At 41.2% G+C, this 18716-nt stretch overlaps 1 protein-coding gene across 1 annotated transcript in view; it reads right to left on the reverse strand.

Moving 5' to 3' along the window:
• ECPAS (Ecm29 proteasome adaptor and scaffold) overlaps positions 1–18716 on the reverse strand; it is a 2158898-nt gene that overhangs the window by 1537511 nt on the left and 602671 nt on the right. The window contains exon 15 of the mRNA XM_044061033.1: positions 3848–3951. Within this exon, the coding sequence (XP_043916968.1) occupies positions 3848–3951 (104 nt within the window). The remainder of the gene's footprint in view (positions 1–3847; positions 3952–18716) is intronic.

An 18716-nucleotide genomic window follows, 5' to 3' on the forward strand; every position in this document is an offset into this window, starting at 1 on the left:
CAGCTTTGAATCTGAGGTATCTTCTCCAATGTTGTCCGATAGGGACATGCAGGTATGCCTCTGAGGTACAGAGTTACAAGCCAAGCCTTCTTGCCTAGCATGGGTAGAAGCTGCTGTAATGTCAACATTTTGAATTTCGGAATATCCAGGTAAGTATTTAGAATTGAAAGGTCTAGTATGGGCCTCCAGGCCTTGTCCTTTCTGGGGATCAGGAAGAGTCTTGAGTAAAATCCTTGTCCTTGTTCTTGTTGTGGTACTTTTTGAATAGCTGTCATGTCCATGAGGGCTGAAATTTGTTTTTGTGCCTCTGCCCATTGATTCTGTGGCAGGTCTGGCATTCCTTTTAGCCTTGGTAAAGTAAGAAAGTGGAACCTGCAACCTTGAGACACAATATTTAGAACCCATTTGTCTTGGGTGATTGTTTGCCAGTTTTGAGAAAAAAGTGCTAGTTTTCCCCCTAAGGGGGCTGCCAAAAGGGAAGTGCTTGGCGTACGAAGGGGGAAGTCATTGGGACTGTTTCCTGTAAGGTTGAGACTTGTCCTCACCTCCTTTTGGGGTTGAGGTGCCCCACTGCCATTGTCTGTTAGAGCCTTGGGGTTGAGATCTGCCTCTTGGGCGTCTGTATCTGCCTCTCTGTGGTCTGTCTGACACTGGAAAGGACCAAATCTTTGTTGGCCAATTTCTGCTAAATCGAGGTGGCTGTACCTGTAAGAAATCCTTGACTGTTTGCATAGATTTAGCTTTATCCTCCATTTTCTTTAACACCTCTTCTGCCTTAACACCAAACAAGGTATCATGCTGTAAAGGAGCATCCAATAATTTTGCCTTAACATGATTAGGTAAACTCTGTTCTTTTAACCAAGAATGTCTTCGAACCACAGATCCTGTAATTGCGGTTCTACAAGAGGCCTCTAAAGAATCAAAACCACATTGCAGAGAATGTTTTCCCACCTGTTCAACTGCATGCAATAAATCCTGCATTTCTTTACAGTCAGGAGCTTCTGAGCTTGCAAGCATTTTCTGTTTTAACTGAGCCATTAAATATTGTTGGTACTTAAGCATGTGAAACTGGCAACTTAAAGCCCTTACTGCTATAGTTGCAGAAGTGTAAACTTTCTTCCCCCATCTATCCAAAGCTCTGGAATCTCTGTCAGAGGCTGCTGGATTTTTTGCAATGGAAGCCTTAACCCCTGGGAAATAGTTTCTGGATCAGCAGAAGGGTTTTTATAAAGAAACTTGTGAGGATCAGGGACTCTAATACCGATCTGGCTTGTCTGGTGCAGGGGGCAAAGAGTCAGGAGATAAGCTGGATTCAGAGAACACATCATCCACAATATCAAGCACAGGCGGAATAGCCAGGGGCCTGTGCTGAGGCAATAAAAGGAAATCCCTGAGCCTTTTCTTGGATTCTGAATAATCCTGACTTTCCCAGTGGAAATGCTCCCTCATGGTATGTAAAGTTTTCCCAAAAGAATAATCCTAAGGAGGAGAGGCTGAAGGGATAGATTCTTCAGCATCAGAGTCCTCATGAGGGGTAGAGAGTATCCCTGGTCTGAAGAGGAATCGGAGGAAATGGAAACCTGATCAGAGGAATCATAGTCTGTATCCTGCCTAGGCCTTTTCTCAGGAGGTGGATGGGAACTCCTGATTAGAGTAATGAGGTCTTCGGCCATTTTAAGCATCTGTTTCTTAGGCATGGAGGACTGTCCAGGAGAATGCTGTACTTGCTTCTTTGTCTTTAATGGTACTTTTGTCTTTGCTGTTGCTTTAATGGTAAGTTGTGAAGGTCTGAAAACACCCTCAGAAGCTGATGCCTGCTCAGCAGCTCCGGACCCATCTGAGAGATTAGTTTCCATAGGCCCAATACCTTGAGTTTCCAGAGGCCTAGTTGTCTCCACATGGGAGTTGGAGGCGGCCTGTGGCTCTGAGGTGGCGGGTGTCAGGGGCTGCGAAAGCGCCGCACTGAGAACCAGCGACTGGCCTAGAAGAGGTTTCGTCGTCGGCTTTGGACCTCGGATGCCTAACTTTATCCTTGTCTTTGCGTTTTTACGGAATTGCGGTAGTCGGTTGATCCGACAACATAACATAATTGAACCTTCGGCCAAAGTAGTGCAAAGCAAAATCAAAACGTCTTTTTATAGTGTGTTTGTTAAATCTAGCACAAAACCGACAACTAGTGACGTCGTGATCAGGGCCTAGTCATGGAATACAGTAAGAGTGGAAGTCCTTATGAGGTATTTGCTTCCCACAAGAAATACAATTAACTTTTTTCTGACATTGGTCTGAGGCAAGAAAAAAGTTTCCCCAACGGGGTACTTAGCTTTATTGAAGACTTCGGATCTGAAATTTGACTTCGAAAATCTCAGGAGTCGGCCGACCGGCACTTGCGAACTGCTTCTGCTTCGGGCACCACGCGGCAAGAAAGACTGAAGAAAATGGCGTCGGATGTATCTTGTATACCCCTGGCGCGCTGACGTCAGGGAAGAGGTGACAGCAACCGACGCTGGACCAAGACTTTGGAACTCTGGCCGACTGCAGGACCGCCTGACGGCAGGATAACCCAAGTGTAATGACTGCAGCAGTGTAACACGAACATTTTTTAATACTTTTCCCCCCTCTGTCACAGTTTTGTCACGAGCAACTCTTTCGGCTGTTTTAACTACATCTTTACTAATATATGTCTCAGCTAGTTTCTGAAACATTTGTAGCATGCATTTAATGTGCTCTCTCACTTAAATCCTAAGGGGGAATACAAGTTTACTTGGTTATTTTTACTTTCATAAAATTAATGCGCTCTACTCTTCATAGTTTCTTTGGGATAGCAGACAATCTCAGGTTTTCTCTGCATTTTCTGTTTTCTAAATATAGTTGTAAAGCAGTTATTCTTGAGAGGCTCAATTTCAGCTAATCATGCCTTCATTTCAGTCTCTGATTTTTGTGGTTTTATCAGTTAATTTGACTATATTTACATTGCACTTATTTTAAACACCTTTCAGTGCACTTCAGTTTTTTTCCTCTAAATTACTGGAAGTTGTCTCTTTTACTAAAGGTGCAACATGAGCTGCTTTTTGCTCAACAGCTGTGAGGTTCTTCCCAGCCAAAGCATTCTCTTATTTATTTTATTGTATTTATCCTCCTATTTTCTTTCTGTTTTTGCTTCCTTTACTTTTTCCAAATGTCTTCTTTGCTGGATCAAGGCACTAACTACCAGCCAGCTACTGAATTTTACCCTAACTGATCGATCTTGTCTGGTTTTAACAATTTCTCATTTTTCACAGTGGGAGAGCTATAGTCAATAGGTCACCCAGTTGGCTAGCCATCCTGGAAGTCCAATATTTGTTTTACTTTGATATTTATCTTAATTTTTCATTTTTTGTAATACTGCCTCGATTACAGGCACTTAAATTTGAATATGAATGTTATGGAGCTTAACAGTTACTAGATGAAAATCTGAATGCTACTAATGCAACACATGACCACCATTTATTTTTACATATGAAAAAGTGTAGCTGTCTTTTTAGTGATAATTTAGTGAACTTACATACATTTCAACTGGTAACATAAATAATCATAGCACAGAGCCTTCAAAACACTATAATGCAAAATACAGAAAATATATAAAGAGTAAAAGAATATCATCTACGAAAAGCCCAAACAAAACTACAAAATACTACCATGAATGGTATAAATACCTCTAGTCATAGTAATTGAACTGCTTTCATTTCCATGTCAAATCCAGAGTCCTGCACATCAAACAAGTTCCTCAGAAGAGGCTGAGAATCTAGTGCAAAAGAATACTGCCAGAAATAAATATCTGAAGGTAATAAATTTGAATTAGCAAACTTACGGATCTCCAGCAGCCAGCAACAACAAGTATCTGGAAGGGATGTGGTCATGTGAGAATACAGTGCTGGCAAATTTTACAGCCACTTGACGGACCTGCACTTCAGGCTAGAATAAAAACACACAAAATGCAATGCTAAAATAAAGCATCACTGTATAAATGGAATTCAATCTGTGGAAAAAAAAGTTGACAGAAAAAAAACAAACAGAACTGTAATAAAAATTTATTTATTTATTATTTATTTATTTCAGTTTGATTACCGGGGAGGTCCACTGGGCGTTGGAGCCCGTTTTCAGTGGAGGCCCGGGGAGAAAAGCTCCAAAACAAGGAATTATTACAGTTCAAATATTTTGATTACAAGGTAATATCAATGTACATGCAAAGTTTTAGGAACTGTGAAATACAAAAAATAATTTCAATGAACATACAAAGTCATAGGCACTCAGAATTAGAAATAATAAGGCAGTTAACATAGGGAATATAAATGAGCATGCAAAGTCATAGGCACTCTGAAATTACAAAAATAAAAAGCAACCAAGATGAACTTCTATGGCTAAAAGAATAAAACAATATATTTAATCATAAAATACGAGTCGTTGTTTATATGACTGTAACAGAATTTCATAGAAAAATCACTGGATAAGCCTTACCTTCCATATACTAATTTCACCAAGTAGTAGCATGTTCCCTTTAGGGAACCAATGCAGGTCTTGCATTTAAGTACATGGTGCAAGACCTCATACATATCCTAGGTTGTTTCATATCGTCCTTCAAGTCAGAATTTCATAGAGGCACGAGTGTTTGCTGTAAGCAAACAAGTGTGGCTAGACACTGCAATATCCAAAGTTGGGCGTTCTGATAAAGAACTTGTGTGCACAGCATCTCTACTCTTGGTAGGTAAAAAGTGGATGGGGCTTCAGTTCATTAGGTTCAATTTCTATGACTTCTGTTCCCCGTAGGAAACCACTGACAACATAGATTCCATTTGCACATTAGCAGTAATTCAGTTTCTGTATACTTTTCCCTGCAGTTAAACAAACAGTACAAATAAATAAGAGAATGTTGGGGGGTACTTTTCCCCTCTGCAAAAATTCACTGACGTGAAACACTTTTTATGACTGAAGCTTCAGGGAATTTAAGACTTAAGAAAACATACAAGAACAACATGAGGATATATTCTTTTCTCAATAAGAAGTGGAAATGTTTACTATCTAATAAAACAGTATCCAAAGTTGTTAATATAAAGAAATGCATATTCCTTTAACTATAACCTAAATAAAATCTTTCTGTAGATTTATATGCTCATAGGTACTTACAAGGCCATTACTCTGTGAAGATCATAAGAAACCTGGACTTATATTCCCATGGAAGTGTTTAGTCCTTACATTTTACATGCAAAGAACCCAGTGACAGGATGAACAAGGATTTGTTGGGACATGTACAGGTTGCCTCTCAGTAGCCTGTATGACACTGAGAAGAGGGAAAAGCTCTGAAATGGTCTTGCATAGAGTTTACGATTTAGGATCTTGACTTTTTTAGTGAGAAAGTTTACTGGTTGTTCCCAGCTGTGACTAGTGTTTGGACAAGCACATAAAGAGAGGGGACATTTTACTCAATGATCAGTCTAATTAGCAGCAACTTTAATTAAAAACTATTCTTGCACTACCTTTATCAGCACTGCAAATAACAGTATTCTTATTTTCAGCTAGGTTAGTTGAACCTTTTTTTCCTGTGGCTTAAATTGTCTTTATGGATCCTTCTATAGCCATTACAAGTCTCAAACAAGGGAAAATTTACACGTGATATGGATACATAAGATGCTTTAGTTAATATACTACCATATAATTTCCATCATTTTCAAATAACTAACACCTCTCATGAACAAAAGCTAATCTAAAATAGAAGCATGTTTATGAATAGGATGGCAGTTAAGACCTTTGCTCAAAACGGATTTCATTGGCATTTAATAACATACACTATGAACAATACAGCTGCTATCATCAGCAATATAAGTCTTGATTTGTCTTTTAAAGTTATTTGATTTTTGTATTTTCTGTTTGCTCATTAAGCCACCCCATCTCAAAATTGGACATGACTGGATGGTTGGAAGGAACAGGTTTTAGTTACTTGGTCAGACTGTTCACGTTTACTCTACTTTTCATCGCAGAACCAGACTCCTTTTTATTTCTGTGTTATTCTGTGTATTTATAATCAGGCTGAGATCCCCCACGAATGACATTCACTCTTCTACATGGTTTTATTATTAACACAACTAACTTTTATGGGTTTTGCACTCTGATTCACAGACTTATTGTTCTCATTTTGTGTTCTTTCTTAAATCTTGTATCTTACATCTATCCCATGCAAAAATCTGATCATTAACATAATCAGCACAGTTTCGACAATCCTTGGGATTCAGAAGTGTTACTGCCACAAATAAGCCCTCTTTACCACTGGCAGCAGCCACTTCTGATTCAGAGATGCAGTACCAGAGAGGACTGTATCTCTGCTCTACAGCAAATATAAATAAGGCATTCCATGGGACAGACATATGATGAGTCATGTTTTCCCCAAGGAATGCCTACAGTAAGTGATTTACACAGCCAAGCAATTCATAGAACTACGCAAATCAATAAACACAAGCAGTGTTAATTAACATGTTCAAACGAACACAACCAATTACAGTCAAACAGTGAAATCATGCTAGAGGTAAGTGCCAGGGAGTTTAGTTGACAGGTATTGTTGGTGTATGTGCATGTGTACAAGCGTCATGTGCGTCTGGCAGGGAGATCACATTAGGTGATAGGTAGGGTAGGTGTGTGTGTACACACACGCACATATATATATATATATATATATATATATATATATATATGGGTCTACTTCAGTTGACCTAAATTTCATTTGACTGACACCCATTTGACCTAAATTTCATTTGGCCTAAAACTCATTTGACTGACTCCCATTTCACCGACATTTAAGACATAGACTTGTGGGCTTTTCTTAACCAGTGACTTGCTTGTGATAAAAAGAATTAGTGTAACTTATAGTGCTGACCGTCAGAATACCTATAGTCATACAGAAAGTAGTGCTACAGTGTTTCTAAATGTGGGTTTGTCTCTCTACATTTTTATGAGAAGTGTCTAAAGCAATTTTGGGAATGTTTTGTGTGTTCCCAGCAGTAGTGGAAGTGTGTAGAGTACTGTAAAGCAAGTTAAAGGTATATGCCCTTTTCCCCACTGTAGTGTGATCCTGGAGTTAGCATATATAATTGGGGATATGGGGGGTATGGCCTCCCATCTAGTTTGGTTGTATATTGTCCTGTTTCGGATAAGAGGGTAAAGTAAGTAGTTTTTAAGTTCTGGAAAGGGTTAGTTAGTGGTGTTCTACGTGTGCTTGTCTATGGTTTAAGATTTAGTATCTTGAAATTCTGCATTGTAAGCTGTCTGTGAAATGGGAGTCGGCCAAATGAAATTTAGATCAAATGGGTATCAGTCAAATGAGAATTAGGTCATCTGAAGTAGACCCATATATACACATATACACACACACACACACACACATATATATATATATATATATATATATATATATATATATATACATACATATACACACACACATAAATATATATATATATATATATATATATATATATATATATATATATATATATCATCATCATCATCATCTTCTTCTTTCGGCTATTCCCGTTAGGGGTCGCCACAGCAGATCACCTGTTTCCATTTCTTCCTGTCCTCTGCATCTTGCTCTGTCACACCAACCACCTGCATGTACTCTCTCACCACATCCATAAACCTTATCTTAGGCCTTCCTCTTTTCCTGTTACCTGGTAGCTTCATCCTTAGCATCTTTTTCCCAATATACTCAGCATCCCTCCTCAGCACATGTCCAAACCAACATAATCGTGCCTCTCTGGCTTTGTCTCCAAACCTTCCAACCTGGGCTGACCCTCTAATATACTTATTCCTAATCCTGTCCACCCTCGTCACACCCAGTGCAAATCTTAACATGTTTAATTCTGCCACATCCAGCACAAACTCCTGCCTTTTTGTCAATGCCACTGTCTCCAACCCATATAACATAGCTGGTCTCACTACTCTCTTGTAGACCCTGCCCTTTCACTCTTACAGGTACTCGTCTGTCACAAATCACTCCTGACACTCTTCTCCACCCACTCCATCCTGCCTGTACTCTCTTCTTCACCTCTCTTCCACAGTCACCGTTACTCTGAACTATTGACCCCAAGTATTTAAACTCATCCACTTTTGCCACCTCTACACCCCTTGCATCCTCACCATTCCTCTATCCTCCCTCTCGTTCACACACACATATTCTGTCTTAGTCCTGCTGACTTTCATTCCTCTTCTCTCTAGAGCATATCTCCATCTCTCCAGGGTCTGCTCCACCTGTTCCCTACTCTCACTACAGATCACAATGTCATCTGCAAACATCATAGTCCACGGGGACTCCTGTCTGATCTCGTCTGTCAACCTGTCCATCACCATTGCAAATAAGAAAGGGCTCAGAGCTGATCCTTGATGTAACCCCACCTCCACCTTAAATGCATCCGTCACTCCCACCGCAGACCTCACCGCTGTCACACTACCCTCGTACATATCCTGTACCACTCTTACATACTTTTCTGACACTCCTGACTTCCTCGTACAATACCACAACTCCTATCTAAGCACCCTGTCATATGCTTTCTCTAAGTCTACAAAAACACAATGCAACTCTTTCCGACATTCTCTGTACTTCTCCATCAACACTCTCAGAGCAAATATCGCATCTGTAGTGCTCTTTCCTGGCATGAAACCATACTGCTGATTACTAATCATCACGTCCCTTCTTAACCTTGCTTCCACTACTCTTTCCCATAACTTCATGCTGTGATTGATCAATTTTATCCCTTTGAAGTTACTACAGCTCTGCACATCACCATTATTCTTAAAAATAGGTACCAAAACACTTTTTCTCCATTCCTCAGGCATCCTCTCACTTTCCAAGATTTCATTAAACAATCTGGTTAAAAACTCCACTGCCATTTCACCTAAACACCTCCATGCTTCCACAAGTATGTCATCTGGGCCAACAGCCTTTCCATTCTTCATTCTCTTCATAGCGATCCTTACTTCCTCCTTGCTAATCCACTACACTTCATGATTCACTATCCGCACATCATCCAACCTTCTCTCCCTCTCATTCTCTTCTTTCATCAACCCCTCAAAGTACTCTTTCCACCTCCTCAACACACTCTCCTCGCTTGTGAGTATGTTTCCCTCATTATCCTTTATCACCTTTACCTGCTGTACATCTTTCCTAGCTCGATCCCTCTGTCTAGCCAATCGGTACAGGTCCTTTTCTCCCTCCTTAGTTTCCAACCTTTCATACAACTCTTCATATGCCTTAGCCACCTCTCTCTTTGCCATGCACCTCATCTCCTTATACTCCTGTCTACTTTCTTCATCTCTCTGACAATCCCACTTCTTTGCCAACCTCTTTCTCTGTATACTCTCCTGTACTTCCTCATTCCACCACCATGTCTCCTTGTCGTCCTTCCTCTGTCCAGATGTGATACCAAGCACCTTTCTAGCAGTCTCCCTTACTAACTCTGCTGTAGTTACCCAGCTATTTGGTAACTCTTCACTGCCACCCAGTGCCTGCCTTAACTCATCCCTGAACTCCACCTCACAATTACCCTTTTTCAATTTCCACCACTAGATCCTTGGTGCTGCCCTCCCACGCCTCCTCCTCTTCTTGATAACCAACATATATATATATATATATACATATACATATCTATATACATATATATATGCACACACACACATATATATATATATATACACACACACACACACACACAAGTATATATATGTATATACATACATATATATATATATATATATATATATATACACACACACACATATACAAGTATATATATATATATATATATATATATATATATATACATATACAAGTATATATATATATATACACACACATATACAAATATATATTTGTATGTGTGTATATATATATATATATATATATATATATATATATATATATATATATACATATGTAGGTGTGTGTGTGTATACATATATATATATATATATATATATATATATATATATATATATATATATATATATAAATATAATATTAACACCCAGGGTAGCTATATCAAAAACATGAACTATGAAAGAAGCTAAGGACTTGCACAGGGAGCTGGGGAGATCACAATTGGGTCAAAAGTTAAATGAGAAGAGAGACCTTGTACTTTCCCCAGAGTCTTTTTAGGACTGCTGGAATAGAAACTGGTGTCCTGCAGGCAGCTTTATAAACATCTTCATGAAGATTGTAAGAGACAGGGGATAGCCACAGAACTGGACATCACGTCCTCTATAAGGTCATATACCCTGCGTAGCTCTGGGGTAGTTTGTGACCGCACACAAGCAAAAACATCACTAAATCTAGCAATCGTCTGAGGAAAAGTGAATACTTGTTTGGACATAAGCTCAGGTTCCCCTGCCAAAGAATAAGAGTGATTGGTCTCCATATCAGCTAGGAAATTACCATTGTCCTCATCAGATTTCTCATCATTCTCTGAAACAACAAAAGGTCTCTAGCCAAACTAGCATTACAGTCATGTATGGGAACACAACCATCAGAATTAGCAGTCTGCAGAAAGTACAGTTGTGCAAGTAAACTTACCATAACAGTAGATATTCGAATGATCACTGCTGCAGTAGCCTATGCTATATGGGTTATATCCTGCCAAGGATATAACAGCCAGCCAGCTTCCAAAGATTCAAGATGCCTTCCACAAACTCAAACTGTCAGGCAGCAGGAGCTAAGCTGACTAAAATACAAGTTTGGGCACCAAGCCCTTCAGGGATTTCCTTCCAGCAACAAAGAGAGGATGAGACCTGAACGCACAATATTAGGAAGAACAAAAAAAAAAATACATGACCACACCCTGTCATAAACAATGCACCAAAAAACAAGAGAGATTGAGGGAGGGAGCTACTACTGCAACAGTGATCATGCGAACATCTGCTGTTACTGTAAGCTTATTAAAACAGCCGTACTATGTTCTTCATACTGATCACTGCTGTAGTAGCCTAACCTATATAGGTAGACTACCATATCTCACAATTTTTGGGATATGTAAGAAAAGTCCAAGAGTCCTTGGAGAATGGTCCTAGCAAAGCCTGATCTAGACCTAGAGAAGAAATCAAGCTTATAATGCTTTGCAAAGTTTGTACAGAGTTCCATGTTGCTGCTTCTAGAACACTTCTAGAATCCAACCCTTTCCAAAAAGCCATTGATGAAGCCAAGGCCCTTATACAGTGGGCCTTGACTCTGCCTCGAATAGTTTTGCTGTGTTGAGTATAGCAAAAGTTAATAGCCTTAGACAACCGTTTGAAAATATTCTCCTTTGACACAGGTTGTCCCTCTTACCTTCACAAGAAATTAACAATTGACATGTAGATATGAAAGATATAGTTCTGTCAAGATAGCATCAGAGTTGTGTGTGGACACCAAAGGTACGGAGTATCCTTTTCCCCTTCATTTTTAGGTTCATGAAAGAAAATGTGGAGACACTGATAGTTTGGCTTAAAGAATACCTGGACACCACTTTAGGCATAAAAGGATTATTTTCAAAGAATCCCTATCCCTGTAGAAACACAGTCAGGGTTGATTCACAATAAGATCTAGCAGATACCCTTCTTGCAGAGGTCAGAGCATTCAGTAAAACTGTTTTCCATATTAAGTCCCTCAATGTACAGGGTTTACTGGTAAAAATGGAGCACAAGTTAGCCTCTCTAACATAAAATTAAGATCCAAAGAAGGGGCCATCGGTTGACTTTAAGGCCTCTTATGCAAAACCCCTTTCAAAAATGTTTTGACATGAGAGTGCATTGAAAGAGGATGATCCATGTGCAAACATGCTGAAATAGTTGATAAATGAACCGTGATGGACTAAGAAAGGCCATAGGATAGTAACTCAGAGACATTGTAAAACCAGGGAACAACCAGCCCTAAATGGGTGCTGTCTATGTTGTTGGTACCAAATAGAGAACCTTTTGCATTTACTAATGTATGATTTTCTAGTAGCAGGCTTTCTTGCCCCCATTAGTACCTGCTGCACATCCTCAGTAAACAGATATCTAAACGGAATCAAGACCCTGTCATCCAAGCAGTCAACTGAAAATTATTAGTGTCTGGGTATATCAAACACCTCTGTACTTGTGAGAGTAGATCCAGTCTGCAAGGAAGCTTGTGGTAATTGCTCCTGGCCTTTTCCAAAAGAAGGGAAAACTACAGTTGTGTGGGCCAGACTGAGTCACCACAATGATACTGGGGGATTCCTTTTAAATCTTCAGAAGTATCCTTGATATCAGTGGAAAGGTTAGATGAGCATGCATGAACATTCCTGTTTTAAGGGAAAAAAAGGCATCTGTCTTCCAGGTCTTTTTGCATAGAGTCCTGGAGCAGAATCTTGCCAGATAATTGTTTAGAGAGGAGGCAAAGACATCTACTTGAGGAACTCCCCACAGATGGATCAAATTATGAAATACCCCCAAATCTAGTTTCCATTCATGAGGGTCTGCCCTTATCCTGCTGAGCTTGTTTGCCACACAGTTTTGCTCTGATGGAATGTAGGATGTCTGTAGAGTGGGACTGTGCTCTGAAGCTATATCTTAAGTTAACATTGCTATTTTGCAAAGGTGGTACGACCTGGTTCCCCCTTGCTTGTTGCTGTACCACACAACTGTGGTATTGTCTGTAACAACTTAAGGAAGTCATAGGGACCAAAGATGATTCTGTGAGTTCAGTGTCTTGATCAGGGCAAGTACCTCTCTTATATTTATGTGCTTGCATCTGTCACTGGTGTTCTACGCACCTTGAAATTTTATCCCTCCTGAAACAGCTCCCAAAAGGAAGTCGGAGGCATCTGTTGTGACTAACTGCTTTGGAACAGAGAGGGAGAGAACTTGATTTAGGGCCATATGTTGTCTCTATGTGATTTCCCCTCTGACTAACCCCAGCACTGGTATATGAAAAGACAAGGGGTGTTGGTGCTGGGACTAAAGAGACTTCAGACACTACTGTATCTTTCTCATGTGGAGTCTTGCCAGGGGTATCATGAGAATCACAGAAGCCATGAAACCCAAAATCCTGAGGTAATCCCTCAGACTGACAGAAGTCTTGGTGGAAAACCTTAGAAATAGGTCTAAATATAATCTATTTTTTCCAGTAGAAGAAAAGCTCTTTGAACTGTAGTGCCTAGCTGACATCCCAGAAACACAATCCTTTGAGAAGGATTGAATAAAGATTTTTGAATGTTCTCTTGGAATCCCAACTTGTGTAAGAGATCTCTCATCCAGGAGAAATGTTTTTAATACTTTGAAAAGTCAAAGCAAAGATAAACAAGTCATCTAAATATGGAAAAATGTGGTTACCCTGTAGCCTACAATGAGCTATAACTGGAGCCAGACACTTTGTGAGCACTCTTGGTGCAGGGGATAGTCCAAAGGGTAAGGCAGAAAACTGATAATGTGACCCAGAATCACAAGCTTTAAGAAACACCTGAAGTCTGTATGACTAGAAAGGTAATAAGCATATTTTAAATAAAGAAGTTATGTACTCACCATAATGTTCCATCTGTGTTGTTGCCTCTCATTTGTTCTTCAACCTATGAGTCTCGGATCAGAGTATCATAGCCAACTCAGACATATACTAAAGCTGTAGGCTCCAACATCTGAGCTCCTCCCCTACCCACGATGCTCCTCTCTTCCAAATCCCTCAGATCGAGTTTGCTGCAATCTAGCATATCACATAAATAAAACACCCAAAGGCAAGAGACATTACTTACAGAAAAGTAATCAGTCTAGCTGTGATACTTCAAAAGCTCAGAGGGAAACAGAAGTATCTGTCCAAAAATAACATCTGTTAGGTCCCTGAAAAGGCAAGGGGATGGAGGAAGGGAAGGTTGAAGAGCAAATGAGAGGCAAAAACACATATGGCACGTTATGGTGAGTACATAACTTCTTTATCTTATATTGTCTTCATTTGCTCTTCAACTTTTGGGACAAAGTCCCCAGCTACTAAAAAACTTGGGAGGCCCTCAAGGAAGGATATTCCTGAGCACAGTGGAACCAAAAGATGCCCTGGAGATAATGTCCAGCTTATAATGGGAAACAAAGGTATGATGGTTGGACCAAGTAGCTGCAGCACAAATTTCATCTATGGGAAGCTTTGACCAAAAAGCTGAAGAATTAGAAAGAAGAAGAAACAGATCTGGTAGAATGGGCTTTAATTTGATTAGGCAATGAAAGGCCCTTAGAGGAATAAGCAAGTTTGATACAACTAGTAATTCAATGAGTTAGTGTAACATTGGAAACCAGTTTGCCTAAACTAGACTTAGAAAAGTATATCAAAAGTTGATCAGATTTTATGAAAGTTTTAGTCCTGTCCAAATAAAAATGAAGTTGTCTATGCACATCCAGTATATGGAGAAGATACTCCCCCTTGTTTTGAAAGTTAGGAAAGAACACTGGAAGATTAGTGACTTGGTTTAAGTTAGCCTCTGAAGCGACCTTGGGCAAAAAGGCTTGGCATGTAAAGTGACTCTGTACTTATGGAAGTTTGCAAGACAAGGCTTGTATTTCTGAAACCCTCTTAAACGAAGTGATGACCACCAAGAAAATAGTTTTGCAGGTAACGAACTTAAGTCTACCTTCACTACAGGTTCAAAAGTAGATGAGACTAAAGCCTGAAGAACTAAGGTGAGGTCCCAAGGAAGGGCATGTTTCTTGATAGGAGGACGCAGAAGAAAGGGACCTTTCAAAAAAGCCTTGCATAGTTTAGATGAGGCTAAAGAGAAAAAACTCTCCCCAACATGAAAATCAGAAATGGCAGAAAGTTGCACCTTAACCATAGAAAAACTAGCACTGGTATTAAAAAGATTAGCCAAAAAGTCCAGAACTGTAAGTACAGCTGTAGAAAAGAGCTTCAAATTGTTTTGATGGGCCCTGATAAAGAATCCCTTTCATTTACTGGCGTAAAGTCTTCTCGTGGAAGGCTTGTGGGACGCAACTAAAATTTTTTGAACTGGAGAAGAAAGCCTGGGATTTCAAGTGGTTAACTTCAGGTTCAGGAGATCCGGATGGGAGTGCCCTGTGGGATAGGACAACAGATCTGGAGAGGGATCCAGACCCCACAGCGGAGACCAGATGAGACCAAAGCAAGCGAACCACACTTGACAGGGCCAAAAAGGGAACAATGAGGATGACTTGGCTCTTTAATCTCTGTGCTTTCTGAAGAAATTTGGGAATGAGCAGAAAGGGAGGAAGGCATAAATTAGACTGGGAGACAAGCGTGGACTACAGCATCTCAGAAATTGTCCCTGTGGAAGGATCACGGCAAAAAACTTGCTGCACTTGGTGTTTGAGGGAGAAGCAAACAAGTCACAGCAAGGTTGACCCCATTTTTGGAAGATCATAATTGCCACTGCAGGGTTAAGAGACCACTCGTGAGGCATCAGGATGGTCCTGCTGAGCTTGGCCACTAGCATGCTCACCTTCCCTAGAATGTGCGTCACTATGAGAAAACGATTTGAAGAGACTGCCCATTGCCACAACCTCATGGCCTCTCAACACAAGGGATAAGACCTGTTCCCCCTTGCGTGTTGATGTACCAGACCACCGACATGTTGTCCTTTTGAATCGGAATAGTTCTGGCGAGGAGAGAGGAGTGGAGGGCTTGCAAAGTGAAAAGCACCGCTCTCATTTCCAGAGCATTTATATGCAAACTGGTCTCTAGGGGGGACCACATGCCTTGAACGGTCGATCCAGACACTGCCTCCCCCACCTGAACTGGGAAGCGTCCAAGGTTGTCTGATTGCATCCACCAAATGAGAGACTGTATGCATGCACTGGAGATCCTGATACAGTGGTTCAGAGGGTAAGGAGAAGTGACCACTATGCAGCTATGTTCCACTGAAGCACCCTCATGTGAAGGCAGGCTAAGGGTGGCAGGGTGACTGTTACCATCATGGACCCCGAGGCCAGAAGAGCAAGACTGGCTTGGGGCAAAGGAGCGTCCATAATTTGTCTGATATGGGATCTCAGGCTGGAGATTCTGTCAGAGGTAAGAACAGCCAGGTACCAAGAGGTGTCCAAGCGAGTGCTGATGAAGTCTATAACCTGGAGACAAATCAGATGGGATTTGCCTAGATTGATAAATATGCCCAAGGTCGGGGCTAGATGCAGCAGGTATTGTCTGGCTTGAAGAAGTCTATGCCTGGTAGGAGCAGTTAGGAGCCAATCGTCCAAGTAAGGAAACACCTGGTATCCATGCAGTCTCAGGTGAGCTGCTACCACTGCCATACATTTGGTGAACACCATGGGGGGCTGTGGTGAGACCAAACAGCAGTGCTCGGAACTGATAGTAACTGGCTCCCAGCCTGAAGCGGAGGTATCTTTTGGAGTGCCTGTTCATCTTGATAGGATAGCACACGTCCTGAAGGTCTGCAAGACAACATCCAATCGTCTTTCTACAAGAAGGGCAGATGGACTGTAGCATAACATTTGGAACTTTCAGTTGGCAATAGACTTGTTGAGAAGTGCGAGATCCAAAATGGGTCTGACGTCCCTCATCTTTTTGGGCACTAAAAAGGCTCGAGTAAAAGCTGGATCTGATCTGGTCGGGGGGGGGGGGGGCTGCTCTGGATGACTCTCTGAGAACAGCTTCCTAAACTCTGACACTGCAGCATCCCGCTGACTGGGTCGAACATTGGGGAGTATCTTCCTTGGGAGAGGTGTTTGGAAAAAGGGTACAGAATAGCCTCTGGATACAATCTTTAACACCCAATCTTTTCTGATGACTTCCCAGGCTGTTGGGTGTACAGACAAACATCCTTCGACTGCCACCATAGTACAGCAGTCAGGCAATCCTTCAGGATCATTGATTGGGCCTCTTTGAGAAAGAATCTCGAGACCCCTGATTCAATGGAGCCCCTCTGCCATGAGGGCGGCATCTGTTATTATAACGGTTTCCCCCTCTCCCTCTAGGAGAAAGGTCCCCTAGTGAATCCTGGAAAGGACCCTGTGACTTACAAAGCCACATCTTCTTACCTCCACACAGGTTTGCTGCTGAGTCGAGGTAACTGCACCAGATGGCTCTGACGTCTCGGCTCCAGAGAGACTTGGACCCGATAATTCCGAAATCAGGGGTTGGATCAGAGAAGAAGCAATACGAGTGAAGGCAGGGACGCTTCTCGTGGATCCAGGAGGGGATGGAGCAGGCAAGATCTCCAGCTGGATTTGTGCCTTGAGGAAGTCATGCAGTCCACCTCAGCTTTGGAGAAGCTATGGGAGGATCTAATAGATGAAGCCGCCAGTTTACCTTTATAAAGCCGAATCACAGTGGTATGAATGCTCATATGAGTGACTCGTAACCACGAAAGTGAAAACAGCGACAGTCCTTAATGTTCGAAAAACAGCAAATCGAAAAGCTGAGTCACTGTTTTTCGAACATTAATGTCGAACGGAAAAAAAAGAAGTCTAAAGAAGGGGGGGGCAAGCCCCCCTGCACCCCCCTCACATACACACCCCTACTTTAATATTCTAACGCCAAGATCACACAACAGTGGGGAAAGTGACCATTTTCCGAGCCCCACAATGTTGAATGTGCAATGAGAGAATGTCACTGTGCATTCGCTCATTGCACATTCGAACCTTTTTTCGTTCGGCGTTTGCAAACTTTGCAAACAGCCTTTCGAACAACTGCTGTTCGCCCGAGTGTAAATCACCTTCCTAAAGGTAAACTGAAGCCACCAAAGCAGGCCTAGAAGGTGACCTAGGCTGCTGCAAGAGAGGACACTTCGGTCTTAACGTCACAGACTTGGAGGAGAAGCTACAGCTCTGAGGAGAAGGGGAGCCTCAAATGTCTATTGGAAACTAAGCTGTCAGCTCTGAAGACCTCAGGATTTTGGTGGGAGGATCCCCAGAGAGAGGAGACCTGCTGTGGGACCTCTTCCTATCCTTATGCTTCTTGGAGGGAGGTTGAGCCCCTGAAGTGTAAGGAATGGCTGAAGATGATGATGATGATGATGATGATGATGAAGAACCTGGAAGTAGGTCCTTCAAAATGAGCTTGTTCCGGCAGTCAATAAGTGCTCTCTGTTTAAAACCTGCACAGATAGAGCAAGCAGAGTCTAGATGAGCTGCCCCTAGACAAATTACACACTCAGCATGGACATCAGACAGTGGGATCTTGTGCCCACAAGTGCTACATTTTTTTGAACCCGGTGGGTTTAGTGTCAGCCATAGTCTCACAACAAAACACCAAACCGTAATACCACAAGAGGAAAGAAAAAAACACCAACAAAGTTCTGCAGCAAGACACACTACTAAACCAGAAACTAGACTTGACTTTTTTTTTTTTTTTGGAAAGATCTCTATAACCATCTAAGATCTAAACAAGAAATTAGATGTGTCAAATGAAAGAGAATGGGTAGGGAAGGGACAGAAAAGCAACCACTAAAAAATTTACTTTTCCCTGATAAGAAACGGGGAGAAAGAGTAGAAGCAATAGAAACTCAAAACTGAGAAAGAATATTAGACAAATACATTAGAAAACACTCACAGCTAAATTAATTCCCCCGAGGAGTTCAGGGTGAACAGAACCAGATGCTTACAGAAACTCGGCAAATGAAATCTGAGGGATTTGGAAGAGGGGGGCATCATAGGTAGGGGAGGATCTCAAATGTTGGAGCCTACAGCTTTAGTATACGTCCAAGACCTATAGGTTAAAGAGCAAATGAAGG

Source organism: Protopterus annectens, chromosome 2.part0 (assembly GCF_019279795.1).
Source record: "Protopterus annectens isolate FY-2018-M chromosome 2.part0, PAN1.0, whole genome shotgun sequence".
Classification (NCBI taxonomy): Eukaryota; Metazoa; Chordata; order Ceratodontiformes; family Protopteridae; genus Protopterus; species Protopterus annectens.